Source organism: Xenopus tropicalis, chromosome 5 (assembly GCF_000004195.4).
Source record: "Xenopus tropicalis strain Nigerian chromosome 5, UCB_Xtro_10.0, whole genome shotgun sequence".
NCBI lineage: Eukaryota > Metazoa > Chordata > Amphibia > Anura > Pipidae > Xenopus > Xenopus tropicalis.
In genome coordinates this window covers 57449910-57468421 of record NC_030681.2, presented here as the reverse complement: position 1 = coordinate 57468421, position 18512 = coordinate 57449910, and the positions used below count along the sequence as shown (strand labels likewise).

At 37.7% G+C, this 18512-nt stretch overlaps 1 protein-coding gene across 1 annotated transcript in view; it reads left to right on the top strand.

Annotated features, from left to right (window-relative positions):
* Positions 1–3750: 3750 nt before the first annotated feature.
* Positions 3751–18512, top strand: part of fh (fumarate hydratase) — a 29259-nt gene continuing 14497 nt past the window's right edge. The window contains exons 1-4 of the mRNA XM_002935816.5: positions 3751–4150; positions 5895–6023; positions 10568–10678; positions 16840–17016. Coding sequence (XP_002935862.3) covers positions 4052–4150; positions 5895–6023; positions 10568–10678; positions 16840–17016 — 516 coding nt within the window. The 5' untranslated portion in view covers positions 3751–4051. The remainder of the gene's footprint in view (positions 4151–5894; positions 6024–10567; positions 10679–16839; positions 17017–18512) is intronic.

Genomic DNA, 18512 nt, shown 5'->3' with positions numbered 1-18512 from the left:
GTGAGGGGGGCATCAGGGGCAGGTAACAATTTGTGGGCTAGCGGTGACATCAGGAGGCAGGCTATAACACAGCAATTGGTGATTGGTATTTTGTTAAATAATGTAATATCTGCTTGGAGTAGACAACTAAAGCTTTTTGATTCATTGGTAAAGAATGGTCCTTCTCATCTGATTGCATAACCAATACTGAAATTGATTTTTTCTGTTTCTCTGGTATATAAAAACATACATGCGTTATTATTCTCATAGACATATGGATTAAATGCCTTTTCCTTCAGATAAATGGTGTTTCATGGAGTTTTCAGTACTACTAATGGACAGTTGTACCCATTATAGGCAATTATCATCAACTAAATAAAGCATGATGAGGATAATAAACTTAGCTGTAGCAAACTATGCCAGTCAGCAGCAGGAAGGATCAGCAAGGTATTGAACTGTAGTAATATGGGTATAGAATCTCAGGAGGACAGGTCCACTCTTCCTCCTGATCTAGAATATGCAGTGCAGTTTTAGTCTCCAATCACATAACAGAATATTAATAAAAAAAGTTAAAGTCTACTAAAGAGTTACTAAGAATATTCTTTAAAACCACAAACACAGTAGTTGTGATTAATCAAAGAAAAATACAGCAAAAAGTTCCAAGAAAAAACTCAAGGCTTTATAGCTAATAAAAACAACAAATACGAACAAAATCAACAATAAACCATAATCCAAATGGTACTCATATAAACAACAACATGAAATGGTTTTGATGCTTTTTATTCAGATCTCAGCAGAAATCAAGAGCACTTGAGATCTGAATAAAAAGCATCAAAGCCACTGCACATTGCTGTTTATGTGAGTGACATTTGGATTATGGTTTAATGGAGTTATACAATTGTTGTATGAGCAGCAGGAGCACAAATTGAGCACCACTTACATGTATACACAGGTATAAGTCTATATGCATGGACTTGTGTTTCTGAATTGTCTCTAACAACTTTATTTATACCCTAGTTTATTATATATTCCTTTGTGTGTGAATTTCCTTTTGCAAAAAAAACGCAACCACATATATTCTTTTGTGTTTTTTCTTAAATAAGCTAGTGCTCAAGAAAAAACAGTTCCATGCTTTGTTTTTTCCCTCAACCACATAAATGTGTAAATCGCATACCCCTTTGGTAAAAAGTATGGACATACGAAGATGAGTTGGGATTTGCCCTCTTGAAGTTAGAAGGGTTTTTCCCCCTTTGAGTCTACATCCATTATCTACCAAAATTTCATGAACAAGTTTTTTCCCTGGCCATTAAAGGGTTCAGTTTTACAAAACCTTGACTTGGGTCTTAGTTTCAATACCTTAAATGTGCAGGTCCTAATTCACAGGCCATAAATGGGTGGAGGATCTACTTGTCAAGATATTTTTATGGCAGTGAGTAAAATTTGTACAAAGACAAGAGTTCCTCTGCACTTACCCATTATGTGTTAAGGACATTAAGACATTTTGGAGTTATGTAATAAAGGACACTAAGTTTGCCCATTTGCAGTAACCGATCAGCAGGTAGCATTTATTAGTCACCTGTTTAAAGGACAAGGCAACGCAAAATATAATTTTTTGCTTAATAAAAGATACCAAAATTCTAAACAGCTTTGCAATATACATGTATTACAAGTTTGCAATGGTTTTTGAGTTATTTGTATATATAATTGCTATTAGAAGCAGTGTTTGGTTGTCCTTTTCTATTTTCTACCCTGGGGGCTCTGACTGTTGAAACAATGTAACCCAAGCCAGCAGACTAACAGACCTGTATTGCTGGAGAAGCAAGACCTTTACAACATTGATTAAAATGTAACAACCAGGAGTTCAGCAAATGCTGCTTTCAATAGCAATACATTTACAAATAACATTTAAAGCGCTACAAATTTGTAATTATTTCATATTTGAAAGTTGCTTAGAATTATGTTTCCTTTCATTATGCAAAAAATTATTTTTGGGGTTGACATGCCCTTTAGAAGCAAACATCTTATTGGTTGCTATGGGTTACTGTTCCTGGGCAAACTTAGTACCTTTTATTACATATGGGGGTTTGTGCATTGCAGCTTTCATAATCTAAATATAGCTAGAACGCTATATTTAATCTGTAGAAAGCTTTACTTTACCTGAGTAAACAGCCCTAGAAGCTCCACCTGTTTGCTTAAGATAGCAGCTGCCATTTTAGCTTGATCTCAGTAACTTCCACACTGAAGCTCTAGGCCTTGGTAGCTCAGATCACACATTCTGATGGGAGGGGGAGTGAATTCTTGTGAATTCTTATGGGAGGGAGGAGCAGGAGAAAGGAGAGAGGAGAGAGCTGCACTGACTCCAGTCCTGGTTATGAAGAATTTTTCTGTGAGAGGAAGTCTGATAACGAAGAACATGTTTACACAAAGAAAGACAAGAAATCCTGGGTTTCTTTTGATAGAGGACTTTTTTGTGAGTGCTTATGGCTTTACTTACATAGACCTTTCTGACAAAGCTTACTTAGTTTTTACCTTTCCTTCTCCTTTAAAGACTGGAGCCCAAAACTGCACTACATACTGAAGGCGAGGCCTTACCAGAGACCTATAAAGAGGCAAAATTATGCCCTTTTTATACAAGACAGCACTTTATTTGCTTTAGTAGCCACTGAATGATACTGCCTGGAATTAGACAACTTGTTATCAACAAGAATCCCCAGGTTCTTTTCAATTAATGACCCCCCAAAAACACTACCATTTAGTGTATAACTTGCATTTATATTATTTATACCAAAGTGCATAACTTAGCACTTGTCAACATTGAACCTAATTGAAAGTTAGTGGGAACAGCAAGGGTTACAGGTTAATTTTTTATGCCAGCAGCAAATCCACTAAGTCTCATATCAGCTTTTGGCCTATCTTTAGCCTCTCCACACAAGTCAGCCTGTTGCTTTTTCACCGAAAAAGCTACAGAATTCTTAAATCTGGGCTTTTAATGCCCCCTACATCTCATATTAAAGAAACAGCAACACAAAAACATGAAAGTGAATAAAAGATGACAATTTAATGTACTGTTACCCTGCACTGGTGTTTGACTCATAAACCCCTATAGTGTATATAACGAAAGCTGCTCTGTAACCATGGGGGTAGCCATTCAAAGGAGAAAAGGCACAGGTTACTTAGCAGATAACAGATAAAACCCCATTATATTCTACAGGGGTTAGGCTGATGCCACACCAGGCGTAGGGCTGATTTTTTCGGCAAGCGGAAAAACGCTTGCCGAAAATTCAGCCCTACGCCTGCTACTTGTCCGCGTTTTCATGCGTATATCGGCTACATGTGCCTGCACCCGAATGAATGAGATACGCTCGGGTGCAGGCACTTGTAGCCGATATACGCATGAAAACGCGGACAAGTAGCAGGCGTAGGGCTGAATTTTCGGCAAGCGTTTTTCCGCTTGCCGAAAAAATCAGCCCTACGCCTGGTGTGGCATCAGCCTTATCTGTTATGTAACCTGCGCCTTCTCTCTCTTTTCCTAGCTTGAATGGCTGCCCCCATGGCTACACAGCAGCTTAATTATATCAACTATAGTAGCGCTTCTGTAGCAAGCGCACCAGTTACACCAGTGCAGGGCAACAGTATATTTTAAATACTATTTTTTTGGTGTTACTGTTCCTTTAAGGGAGACATATTATCCGTAACTCCGTAAATCCGTTTAACTCCGTAAAGCCGCTACTAACGTGTTCTTGCGCAGTCTTATTACAGGACGCGATAAAAACACTGAGTTCAGTCTAGAATATTAATATTTTCTAAATAAATCGTGAACAGTGTAACAAAACGACGCTTAGTTTCGGCTTTACAAACTATGGAACTGTACGCAGAGCATAGCATTACAAGCCCGGTATGATACAACCCACACGATTGGTTAGCTTCCCAAACTGCGCACCGCCTTCATCTCAGTTGTGACTTGCGTGCAAGGAGGAGGCTGTGTCTGTACGTTATTTGTGTGATTGGCTAGCTGTCTTATTGCACAACGACCTCCTCTACCCCGTGGGCTTCTTGGGCCAAGTGTCTAGCTATGTATCGCTGTTTGTGCTCCCTTCGACACGCTGCGCGGCACAGGAAAAACCTTTCTGCGCTCGCTGTACAGTCATTAACAGTGAAACAGGGGAGGATGGTAAGAATGCGTTTCCCGAATGATTTTATAAATGCTTGTAAGGTCACCTTCTAGCTTCCAAAGTGCCCTTCTAGGTCGTGTTTGAATGCGCATGGTACAAGCCATATTTCAATTTCGGTAAGAAACTATAAGAGTGTTTGATGGAGAGCAGTGTCTCCTACCTTGCAAACAAGAATTCTTAACCCAAACCCGTTTTTTGCATAATACAGAGGACATGGAACACATTCTCTAAAATGTGGTTATTTTTTTATTGTTATGCAAAAAAACTGTTTTGGAATATAGGTGTCTTTCAGTGAAAATTACTGACAAGTTATTAAGGGCATTGTGATCCAGAGAGCACAGAAGTGGTAGAAAATGACCAGTGTGCCAAAGGCTTTTAGTGTGATTGTACCCCTTCTCTGCACTTGGAAAGTCAAAACATCAGATCCCTGCCTGTCAGTGACTAAATCACTATAGGAAAGACCTGGAAGCGGCAAATGTGACTATTTGAGTTCAGTTCAGCCCCACATGTCCCCAGACAATGCAGATTAGCACTAAGGTACTACTGAGGAGGAGTGGGGTTTGGGATTGTTGGCCAGTCCTGTCATACAAATGCATATACATTTTTACAGTAGGGTCATACATTTTCCTGTGAATCTCTTAGCAGCTTTCTAATCATTTATTTAGTACCAGCAAGTTATGCAACATTTTAGGGCAGCACTTCCACCTTTACCTGCATGTATTCAAGGGAATACCCCCTATGTCAACCATTTTAAAGGGCCTGACAGCATCAAATGACCATGGCACTTGTCTCTACTAAATATTCAAACTGCACATTAGGTATGCAAGGGCTTTTAGGACAAACAAGATAATTTTAACTTAACCTTTTTCAGTTTTCTGTTATCTGCTTTTCATTTTACATGTCCATATCAGATTCCTACGTTGACGGCTGATTAAAATTTTTAAATATTTCTCAAAAACGTGCATTTTTACATGTATCGGCTAATAAACTGTACCAGGCTACCATAAAACATATTTATTCTTGTAAACTATGACTAACAAGGTACATCAGACTACTACTAGTTATATATTAAATAGGGGGTGCCATAATTTTCAGTGTCAATATGTAGTTTTAGTTCCTTAATATTTGTGCATAGACTGACCAAAGACACTTTACAAAAATACAGGTCACTGTTGATTCTGTTCAACTCCTTTGATCTCATTCCAAAAGTCAGTGTTGTCTTGCCTTGTGATCCACATGTCAGTGGTTGACGTAGTGAGCACAACTTTATAAAATAGGGGCATAGATTCTAAGTATTTTTGTGTATTTTTGGTAGAATGTAATTGACTGGTATTGAAGGGTTTTAGAACATGAGGGCAGATCTTGAATCAGGTGGGATAATCTCTTTCATTATAAAGACATCAGTAAAAGCATTTTGTCTTTTCAATTGATAATTGTTAAAGGGTTTTAGTTTTGCTTCAGTTAATTTTTGTTAGCAGTACTTTTTCTTATGGCCCCCACACCTAAATCATCATCTGCGGCTTCTGAAACCCCATTGTTAATCAGTTATAGAAGAAAATCTGGGGGTGTGGAATCATTCATACTGAATCCTACAAACTTTATAGTTGACTTTGCATTGTCAGTAACTGATTAAACTGCAGTTTTTAAAACTTTTAAGAAAACCGTTCAAAATTATATCTAGAGTCAGATTGCTTTTAAATAAAAATTTAACTTAGAAGGCATGGTTTGTTTTTGTACTTCCAGGCCAGCTCATACAGAATTGAAAGTGATACATTTGGAGAACTCCAAGTTCCAAATGATAAATATTATGGGGCACAAACTGTTCGTTCAACAATGAATTTCAAGATTGGAGGTGTAACTGAAAGAATGCCAGTAAGTATGCTCTATTGAGTTGCTGGTGAGTATGTAAGCATATATTAGAAAACCGAGGATCATCTATTGTGTTAACCATGTTCTAAACTCTTGAGTACAGGGGATAAATATTACAGTTTGCCAGTACGCTACTTGGTTTTTCAATTTAGTCAAATTTCTCGCCAATGCAGCAACATTCTGCATAAAATAAGGTTTCCCAATTTTAAAATCATCAGTTAAATTAGAAACTTACAGTGCCAATGTAAAAGTTATTTATGAACAAATTAAAAGCAAAGGACCAAGGACAGACCTCTTTGGTGCTCCAATAGAAAAAGTGTTTCTAACTCTGATGTCAAACTAACTGGGCTATAGTTTTAGTGGCTATAGTGGCTGAGAATAGATTTTTTTTAATTATCTGTATAACAGTAGCAATTTGTCTCTGCACCATGTCAAACTTCAAAAAACCCTGAAAAATTAAGTAAAGAAGTTTGACAAACACAGAACTAAGGTCTTAGTACCCTGGGTTTAATACCATCTGGTCCGGGATTTTAGTTTATTTCGAACTTTCTTATGTGTCAACTAGCCATTAGTACTTAAATTGGATCTAATTGAAGGAAGTCTTCAGTTGTTCCATAGTTGTTTAAATGGAAGGAAAAAACAACCTTTAGTTTTCCTTTGCTCAACAAATGTACCCCTCTTTAATACCGGTGTTACGTAACAATAAACTTCTTTTGTCACCATCTAAATTAACAAACCAGTTTCATCCCACAAGGTCTTTGTAAAACCAATTATATCATTTTTTTGTACAAGCAATTATATCTAGCTCTTTCGTTTTCAAGCTCTGTGCATTTGAAGTTTAATTTATTTTTGTTCTGATATTTACATTATTCATTGGAGAGTCAGATATATAGTTACTATTAGATTTCTTTTTAACAGTGGTATCTTATTAACAGGTAAATTGTGCGCCTGCTTACTCCTCCCCCATAACCCCATGCTCTAACATCTCCTGCCTAGTTAAAACACTTTTCAAGTCTCTTCTTTTGATCATGAAAAATCTTTGTACAGGTATGGGATCCCTTATTCAGAAACCTGTTATCCAGAAAGCTCCGAATTATGGAAAGCCTGTCTCCCATAGACTACATTTTAATCAAATAATTCAGATTTTTAAAATTGATTTCCTTTTTCTCTGTAAAAATAAAACAGTACCTTGTAATTGATCTCAACTAAGGTATAATTACTCCTTATTGGAGGCAAAACAATATTGGGTTTAATTAATGTTTTATTGTTTTTTAGAAGACTTAAGGCATGAAGATCCAAATTACGGAAAGACCCCTTATCCGGAATACCCTTGGCCCTGAGCATTCTGGATAACAGGTCCTATACCTGTATATTGTTATTTCTTGAACAGGGCATACAGGATATATACTGTAAAGCTACACCATGTTTGGTCCTTGTTGGTAGATAATTATTTGTAGAAATAATATTCCTTATGTTGGGCATAAATAGTCCTTTTGCATTAAAAGAAAGTAGTCGTATTAGGCCTTTGTCATATCCTGGCCTACAGGCCAGGCATTTTCCCAGTCACAGGTCAGCAATAGTTACAACTAAAAATAAACCATCAATGACTAATATAGACCTTAGTGATCTTAGTGCTCTCTGAGCAGAGAGGTTAAATTAAATGTTATGAGCTAAAACAAGTTTGCTTTTCAGCGGTCTGAATTGTTAGGACTCAATGTCCTTTGGAGCTCCAAATAATTTTAAATATTTTTTGATGAAAATTTTCATGGGTATTTTATTTATTTGAAATTCACAGTCTAAGTCTAAATTTAACAGAAGAGCCTCTGATTTATTGTGTGGTTTATTAGGTTTCCCATTTCCATTTGGGAGCCAAGCCCCACCACCAAAAAATTATTTTTGGGCCCCCACCCTCATCAAGCTGCCCCCTCTGCACATGTGTGCTGGCAGTGGCAGGTGGCCAGAACTTTACAACAGACCCCACAACCGTCCAGGTCCCCTTCTCCCAGGTCCCACGCTGTGTCTGCTGTGTAGTGGTTACGCCACTGGCATAAGAAAGCTATTAAGTATATAAATAATAAAGAAAAATTGAGCAAGGGTGGAAGGTACAGTAGCTGATGAAAGATGGGGAAAAAGTAGAGATTGTTAGTGTTATTTTTCCTCTATTCGCAACTAAAATATTAATTACTGGTTGACTCAGGAGGAAGTTCAGATTAGAACATAAATTGAAAATAAACAAAGGTTCAGGACTCAGTGGTATTCATCTAAAGGTACAAGTAGAGCATAGCTATGTACTTGCCAAACCACTTTACTTTATTTTCCAGGATTCTTTGGTGTCTGCAATGGTACTAAGAGAATGTCCAATTCTTAGTTTGACATCTGTGTTGGGAAAGCTTTTGCAGGGGATAGCATGCTGCAATGCATTTCAGTTCAGAATGCTAATTGGTTCATTTGCGTAAATCACATAAAAAGCAAAAGCATCTTGCCACCTAAAACCTGTGCAGGTTTTAGAAGTCGCAAAAAATCACGATTTAGAAAAATTGACGGGTTTTTTTTTTTTTTTCTGGAATTTCTAAAACTCTTTCCAAACAAATTTAATTGCCTTCTGTTAAATATTTTGTTTTAAATATACACATCATATAAGCTGTGCAGCAGCACATTTCCATGCTGGATGTTGCCTTTTTCCAGAGATTTTATTAGTTTGGGCAAGAAACTGGCAGATGAGGTTCAGTGTTAATAAATGCATATTGCGCTAAATGGAATTGTATTATGGGGTCTCCTTAATTGAAAAGGAATTAAAGGTTTTAGAGGATAACAGAGTGTCTAACTCTAGGAATTTTTTTATGGTACATTGGCATAATAAATGGGGTAAGCTCCCCAGGTGAAATTTTGCTTGAGTGCAGTCTCTGTTTCTGCTTTGTTCTATACATTTGTGGTGCTGCCATACATCTAGGAGACTTTGCACCAAAGAAAATTGCCTAAGGTGAGTGCAGCTGTGATTTTTTTTGTTTGCTAACTCAAGCATTGTCAATGAATGTCTACTAAAGCAAATAAACTAATCCCTTGCATAAAAAAGGGCATTGACTCATGGGATGAAAACCTAATTTTCCCTCTCTCTTCAGCCCCCTAGACCTTAAAGGAAAACTACACCCGAGAATGATTACTTGACCAAGAAGGGCACACTCCCTGGTGTAAAACATTCACATACATTTATTAAGTGATCAAATTGCACTTACAAGATTGCAGTGACAAACTCCGTCATCAAAAATCAATGCAGCAGTTCCCAGCACCCATCATAAAACAACTTCATCAGGGAAGAAAGTTTTCTCCAAAGAAAGTGCAGCTTTACAGAAGTGTGCAGAGTGCAATGGGATATACCTTTAACAAAAGTGGTTTTAGACAATTCACTGCAGGGAAAACTTGCCCACTATGTCTGTGAATGTAAATGAGCCCTTTTGTTTGCAGCCATATTTTGAAAGAGGAAATCCTTTGTTTTTGTTAAAACAATTATTTTACACTTCTAAGTATCATAGTAACAAAGTAAGTTGGGTTGAAAAAAGACATACGTCCATCACGTTCAACCATAATGCCTATATATAACCCGCCTAACTTCTAGTTGATCCAGAGGAAGGCAAAAAAAACCCATCTGAAGCCTCTCTAATTTGCCGCAGAGGGGAAAAAATTCCTTCCTGACTCCAAGATGGCAGTCTGACCAGTCCCTGGATCAACTTGTACTAAGAGCTATCTCCCATAACCCTGTATTCCCTCACTTGCTTAGAATCCATCCAGCCCCTTCTTAAAGTTAAATAATTTATCAGCCAGCATGACTGATTCAGGGAGGGAATTCCACAACTTCACAGCTCTCACAGTAAAAAATCCTTTCGGAATATTTAAACGGAACCTCCCTTCTTCTAAACAGAGTGGGTGCCCTCGTGTCCGTTGGAAGGACATAGTTATCATGTCACCTCTTAAGCGCCTCTTCTCCAGTGTAAACAGACCCAACTTGGCCAGTCTTTCTTCATAACTGAGACTTTCCATACCCTTTACCAGCTTAGTTTCCCTTCTCTGGACCCTCTCTAACTCAATAATGTCCCGTTTGAGCACTGGAGACCAGAACTGAACAGCATATTCTAGATGGAGCCTTACCAGTGCTCTGTAAAGGGGAAGAATAACACCCTCCTCCCGTGAATCTATGCCCCTTTTAATACAGCCCTGTTTGCCCTTGCAGCTGCTGCCTGGCATTGCTTGCTACAGCCAAGTTTATTATCTACAAGGACTCTAAGGTCCTTCTCCATTATGGATTTGCCTAGTGCAGTCCCATTAAGGGTATAAGTTGCTTGCATATTTTTACATCCCAGGTGCATGACCTTACATTTATCCACATTAAATCTCATCTGCCAGTATGTTTCATGTGGTTTATTAGCTGACTGTTCTTTTCATAGTTGTTAATTAATAGAGCTGTAATAGAAAACTAATCATATAAGCTGCCAAAAACCTAAATGTGCTATAACATTGTACCTTATATTTTTTATATTTCTTTTTCATTCTAGGTTCCTGTTATTAGAGCTTTTGGCATCTTAAAAAGAGCTGCTGCTGAAGTAAACCAAGACTATGGACTTGATCCCAACATCGCCAATTTTATTATTAAAGCAGCTGATGAGGTAGGAAATAATTTCTCTGACAGTGATGGTATGCGTTTGTTTAAAGATACAAAAATTATATATTCGTAAGGTACTGACTTACTTGTGGTTAGTACCTTTCCTTTTTTACTAATGTTACACTTAAAGGGGTGGTTCACCTTTAAATTAACTTTTAGGATGTTATAATGTCATTCTTAGCAACTTTGCAATTGGTCTTAATTATAGTTTTTGTAATACTTGCCATACTGTTTTTAGCTTTGAAATGGGGGTCATTGACCCCAGCAGCCAAAACTTTTTTCTCTGTGAGGCTACAATTTTATTTTTATTGTTACTGTTTATTCCTTATCTTTAAATTCAGTCCCACTTCTAGCTGCTAAAATACCAAACTGAAAAGCTGCTGAAGGAAAAGTGAAATAACTGAAAAATCACAAGAAATAAAAAATGAAAACCAGCTGCAAATCTCAGAATATGAATGTCTGTGTCATAATTAAAGTTAATATAAAAATGAACAACCCCTTTAAATATTTATTGAGTATGAAAAATGATACACTTCCATTGTTTTCATCCTGTTGCACAGATAATTTCTACTTACCTTTATTTAACTTGTTACATAGCAATTGATGTTTAAAAGAAAAAAAAACACATTAAAAGAGAGAGAAAACTTCTGAGGCACGTTATTGCCAACTGATTAACCACAACAGTGCAAGCTAGAACATTCTGTTTGTTTAAGATAGTAGCTGCCATTTTAGCTTGGTCTGACATCTCTACCCTACTGCTGCTCAGAAGCTCTTGGCTCAGATTACAACAGGTAGGGGAGGAGGGGGATGCAGAAGGAGAGAGGAGCATGCTGCACAGGCTCATGCTCCTGCTCCTGCCTTGGAGGTTTGAGCTAAGAGATGGTAGTCTGATACAGAAACACATGTGTACAGAATAGATGCAAGGGAATGCAGTTTTTCTTTTCACAGAAGACTGAGTAGCATTACTGTAAGTGTTTAAGGCTGTATTTACATAGACCTTTCTAATAAAGCTTTCTTAGTTTTAACCGTTTAAGTGCCAGCAGAATTTCACATTCCTGCTCCACATAATGCCAGACGTTTTTTAAACATTTTGTGTTTTCTCATTTGGTATAGTTTAGGAAGAAAACCATACAGTGTTTTCTTTAGGAGAACCTGAATCTGCTTTCTAAGATTTTGTGTATTTTCACTTCTGAAACAAGATTTAGAGCTCTAAATACCAAAAAAAAGAGAGATTTATTTTTTTATGATATAGAAACTTATACCAGAAAAATATTTTATTGTGTGGACAAAAATGTAATCAATTCAGAAAGCCTAATATCTCTCAAACATGCCAATACCAGATATTTATAGTTTTATTGAGATTATTGACTTCTATAGATCAAAAATTTTTTTAAAGCACTACAACAGAATACCGTATACTTTAGATTCCAAAGCCAAAAATCCTAGAACATTAGGTTTACTTAAGGAAACCATACATTTGTGAATAGTACAAATTCTGACATCAGTGTCTTTCTACTCCTAAGTGCCAAACATCAATGCTTTTTTGAGCTTAATTCTAAAAAAAATCACCTGAAAACATTAAACTTTCAATCATCTTATCTCCCACATAGCATTAGGTACCAAGACAAAATATCCAAAATATGAATGCCAAGTGTCCACTGAACAGTTTGATGCCCATTGTGCATAGGGTTACCAAAGCATCTGGCATGCGATAGTTAGTTGAAGTTAGTGCATACGAATTGCCCCAGAGTTTAGCTTCTGAAAATTCAATACAGTTACTGCATTTTTGTGGGGTAAAAAAAAAGTTGACCCCCAAAACCCATATATTTTCCGAAAATACACATTCAGTCGAGTCAAAAATGAGTACCTAAGTCTTTCTACTAAAAACTACTGTCGCAATGCTTTACCAAATTTGGCAGGTTTAGTTGAAATACTGGAAAATCGCCTCAATCCATACTTTAGATTCCAAAGTCAAAAATCCTAAAACATTAGGTTTACTCAAGGAAACCATACATTTTTGAAAAGTACACATTCTAAAGAATCCTAAATGGGTAACTGTGTCTTTCTACTCCTAAGTACCAAACATCAATGCTTTTCTGAACTAAACAATTTCCATAAAAAGTCTAAAAAATCACTTCAAAGCTTTCACTTTGAATCATCTTATCTCCCAAATAGCCTTAGATACCAAGAAAAAACATCCTAAATTTGAATGCCAAAGGTCCACTGAACAGTTTGATGCCCATTGTGCATATAAGTAAGTAATATAAGTATCTGGCATTTAGAGACCCCAGAAGGAAGTTTGTGCATACAAATTGCCCTAGAGATCACATCAGCACATTAATGACACTTTGCGGGGTAAAAACACACAAGAATAATTGAATGGAAATACTGCATTTGAATTTTCATGTTTGACACTCTAGCTGCTGCAATATAAGCACTCATTATGTGCCATAAGATCCCCACTAACAGTATGGAGACCCTAGAAAGCCATATATTTTCCGAAAGTACACATTCAGAAAAAGACAAAATGGGTAAATATGTTGCAAAGCTTGCATTTTGCACAGTTATACACCCCAAATTTGGGAACATACCTACATAAAACATTCTAAATTTGAATGCCAGGATTCTACTGAACAGTTTAATGCGTTGAATACAGTACGGAGACCCTAGTATATTTTCCGGAAGTACACATTCTGAGGAAACCAAAATGGGTAAATATTTGTCATTCTACTGCAAACTTCCTACCTGGAAAGCTATGGTAAATCTAGAGGTTTTTATGAAATTTTTGAAAATTATTAGGAAGCTTGCACTTTACTCCAATATATACCCCATGTTTTGTAACGTACCAACATAAAACATTCTAAATATGAATGCCAGGGGTCTACTGAACAGTTTGATGCCCAGTATGCATAGATTTACTGAACTAATTGGCATGCAGAGGCACCTAAATGGATATATAGCAGACAATTTCTATGGGCACAAAAAAGTAACCACTAAAATCAATGTTTTTGTTTTTTTCTCCTAATGTAATCAGCAGTCAGAATGAAAGTTTGAATATTTTAGCTAAGCCAAATAAGTTTTACAGACAGAAACTTGGTGCATTTATTAAATTCAAAATAAATAAAACCAAGTCAACCCTCTTCTCCCTTAAGACTCCCTGAGTAAGGAATGATATTCATGTTCTTAAGTGGGTCACTAAATTCAGGTACCTTGGTATTATTGTGTCACAAAACCTGAATTAATGTGCCAGAGACACGCAGCTTTCTGCTGTCTCCTCTCTCCTGCTCCCCCTCCCTCAAGAATGCTAAGAACTTACTCTCCCCCCTTAGGAATGTGGATCTGAGCCAATCTGCAGGAAGCTGACTCATAGTCTAATTAACTGGGCATGTTCACTTGGTCTGGGTGCCTGTGCAGGAGTGAGGCATTATGGGAACTTTCTTTACATAGCTCAGCGGTTTTTCTTCCTTTTTGGCTTCTGATCTTCTGAACAGGTAAAATATGGGGAGACTTAAGGGTAATATTGAGACAACTGAAGGTATGCCTGCAGCTTGAGATTAACTCTTTACTAGCCTTTCCTTCTCCTTTAACTTAACTCTGATTCTACAAATATGCCACAAAACTGATGTTTATACATAGCTGGTTTAACCAGGATATGGACAACCCCCTTAAAATCCTGCAGGCCTCATGTGCTGGGTGTATGGCACAGGAGACACGCCTGAGTCCTCCCCAGTTATTAAAGTTCCACAAAAACTATGGTCTCTGACATTAAAGTCAGCCCCCCTGCCATCACCTTGCTTTCCACTATGGAGAAACTCAAACTTTAAACACCTACTGCACCTCCCATACTTTCACTACTGGCCTAAGTTCGGGGTCCGCCACTTACAAGATCTTTTGATCGAGGGCCATTTCCCAAACCTGTTATGTTGATGCAGATATCGCTAGCTCTCCTAAACTGACCTGTACTACCTCTTCTCTATGGTCATAGCACTATATACTTCAATATTGTTGTTTATGTTATGAAAATAAAATGATTTAAAAAAAAAAAAATAGAATTATTTGTTTATAATAGACCTTATGGCAAATGGCCTTCCTGCAATTTGGAGCTTCTTGGATAATGGGCTTTCTTGATAAAGGATCCTTTTCCCAATCTGCTCACCCCAAACAATCAGATTACAATTACAGTAAATGCAAGCTGATGTGGTCCTTGCCCCAACAGGATTTTTACGCCTGCCTGATCAATATCTGGACAACTTTTGCCAAGATATCAGTTGGGCAGGCCCCTCGGAAGGACCTATATGTGGGACAAAAAGCTGCGGACTCTGTCCAGAATGACCAAATCTTAAACTTTTATCAACCCATGTATGTCTTCCTTTAGTCTAATGAGTAGATAATATGTATCAGTTAGCTGAGTGACCCAGAACTGCACAGGCCTTCATTTCTAATTAAACAGTTCTAGCTATCTATCTTGGTATCTGGTCATGGTGTAGATATTGCCTAGCTTTGTTTTATGCACATACTTTATTTATTATTGATTACTGAAGCAGAACTTTTAACTTTACGAAAGGGGGTCATGAAAACCCACCATAAACAACATGGGTAACATTTTCACTCCTAACCCACAGGTTAAGAATCATTGGTTTAGTAGAAAAGTTCAGTGAGGTTTTAGTCCTGGGACCTCCCTCTGTGAATAGGTGATTTACAGGCTTGAGCTCTAATTCAGAAGTTATTCTAATAGATCACTCTAGGAGTGACAGGCAGGGATAGTAAGAATGGGCAATCCATCGCCAGAGTTCAGGGGGTGTAGTGTCTAGTTTAGGTGGAGCAAGTGACCACCAGGGAGATTCCTAATCGAAGGGTGCTCAGGCATGAGTACCGGGGTGAGGTCTCAGGGAGGATCTCCTGGTGAGAGTACCGGGGGGAGCTCCCAAAGAGGATCACCTGGCGGGAGTACCATGGGTAGCCCAGAGAGAGAGGTTCTCCCAAAGAGAAGTAAAGTAGTGTGTACCCTGAAGTGTGTGTGACATACTCTTGGGTCCCCTGTCTGCACGCAATAAAGCAGTTCATCTGGTTCACCATTACAGCCAGTGTCTTGTCTCTTCCTGCAGAGTGGATCCTCAATTGCTCAGTAAACAGCTACCCAAAGGGAGGGGCAAGGTACCGGGAGTTGCAGGGAGTCCCTGTCCAAGGAGGACATTACAGAGTTTCCCAGGGAGGGGAGTTATAGTTCTGCCTAAACCTACCCTGGGTGGAGGCATGCCAGTAATATTGTACCTGCTCCCTCATAGTAAGCGGGGACAACAGGGCTCCTGTTAGCGCCAAACGCATACAATTGCGTGGTAGAAGTAGCAGCACCGTATAAAGTGGGCTACATACAAATACACATTTAAAATGGTTTAATCTATATTAAACCATTTTAAATTTGTATTTGTAATTATTGTTTCTACTGAAATGTAAAAGGAAATTCCCTTAGCATTTGCATTCATCATCCAACAGGAAATTTATTTTCATTATTTAGTATCTGTCAGTACACAGTGGCATAATGAAAGACGTATAGCACAGAAAGGGTATAAATAAGGAAATTCAATTTCAGCTTTTCTGTATCCTATTTTTTTCTTTCTTATAGATTGTGTGTACTTTGAAAAAAGGGGCACTGCATTGCTCTGAAACGTCAGTAATTGGAGAAATTTCTTTCTAAAAGGCCTGAGGGTATTGCCTGCTTGATCCCGTTCAAGTCCCCTAGATAATTGTTATGCAGGATCAAAAGATGATCAAAGATGATCTGTCTGCCTTGGATCAAAACTGCATATAAAATGCAGATGTGCACAGGCTTTAGATATTTTTACACATTTTTATAGTCTCTTTCTGTATTATACATATTTGTTGTGATATGTAAAATTAAAGGTCCTGAAATATGCAAACAGTTAATGCCAAAGTATATTATGTTTTAGTAAGTTAAGTTCAAATAACATTTGTAAGTATGGAATACATGTTTTTTATTTAACCCCTCTGAATTTACTGTTTTACTGCTTTACTGATAACACGGGAATTTCCAAAAACTGTTTTTGTATGTAAAAGGATCTTGTAATTTAATGCTAAGTAAGGGTAGTAGGGGTTGTAATTTAAAGGTATGCTATTATGTAAAATATTTTTTTTTTGTATTTATAGGTTTCATCTGGCAAATTGGATGATCACTTTCCTTTGGTTGTCTGGCAAACTGGATCTGGAACACAGACAAACATGAATGTAAATGAAGTAATAAGTAATAGAGCCATTGAGATGATGGGAGGAAAACTTGGAAGCAAAGATCCTGTGCACCCTAATGATCATGTTAACAAAAGTCAAGTATGTATTGTAATTAAATAGTTGAACTAAATGGCATTGCAATGTACTCATGGTGAGATTCTATGTGCCCTGGAAAACACACCAACTCAACAAAAATAGTTTCTTTAGAAGATTTTTACTGTAACTTTTTATGTTTTACTTAGTTGGCCACTTTTGGGGGGAAAAAAGGGCATTGCAGAACATTTTTCAAAAGCGCAAACAGATTTTTTTATATTTAATTATGAAATTTCACATGGGACTAGCCATGTTTTTAGTTTCCCAGGGTGCTACAGCCATGTGACCTGTACTCTGATAAACATTAGTCACACTTTACTGCTGAGCTGCAAGTTAAAGTGATATCACCCCCCCTCCCTTCCACCCCACAGCAGCCGATCAACAGAACAATGGGAAGATAGCAAACAGAAAAAGTTGACAGTTGCACTCACTTTAGGCAATTTTCTGTGGTGCAAAGTCTCCTATGCCCCAACAATGTATATAAAAAAGCATAAATAGAGACTGCACTGCTGGGGAGCTTACCCCATTTATTCTGCCAGTTTACCACATAGAATCAACGTTACGGGGGCACTCCCTTTGTCAGGAATGGGGTCACAAGATAGCAACTACCTGACACATGTATTGCTAAAAGTGTTAGATATGAGAATAGCACTCAGTAGTAAAAAATTCAAGTCCAGCTTGGGACTCCCCAGGTTACATTGAGCAGAAACAAGAAACAATAGGTTATCTCAAAGTAAGGGATGCACCGAACCCAGTTTTTCGGGTTCAGCCGAACTCCTGAATCCATTCCAAAGGATTCGAGCGAATACCAAACCGAATCCGAATCCTAATAAGCATATGCTAATAAGGATCCGGAAGGGGTAAATGTCACGCGTGGTGAAAATTTTTTCACTTCCGTGTTCACGCGGGCATTTAACCCTTCCAAATCCTAATTAGCTATCCTTGAACCAACAAATGTGTTTTTTTTAGTTGTAATATTGGTGTGTAGGCAGCCATCTCAGTGCATTGTGCCCGAGTCTTAGCTTTCAGACAGAGCCAGCGCATCTACACATTAGAACTGCTTTCAGGTAACCTATTGTTTCTCCTACTTCCATGTAACCGGAGGAGTCGCAAGCTGGACTTGGATTTCTTACTATTGAGTGTTATTCTGATATCTACTGGGAGCTGCTATCTTGCTACGTTTCCATTGTTCTGCTGATCAGCTGCTGGGGGGGAAGGGAGGAAGTAAAATCACTCCAACTTGCAGTAAAGTGTGATGAAGTTTATCAGAGCGCAGGTCACATGGCTATGGCACCCTGGCAAATGAAGAACATTACTAGCCCCATGTGAAATTTAAAAATAAATATAAAAAAAGTTTGAAAAAAATATCTAGTATTGTTACATTTTTTATGCATGCATTCTCACAGTGCCATTTAGAATTATGTCACACTTTGTTTAGCAAATTTAGTTTTTTCTATCTAGGGCATTTAAAGCAGAAGCTTAAACATAGTATGCAGGTGACC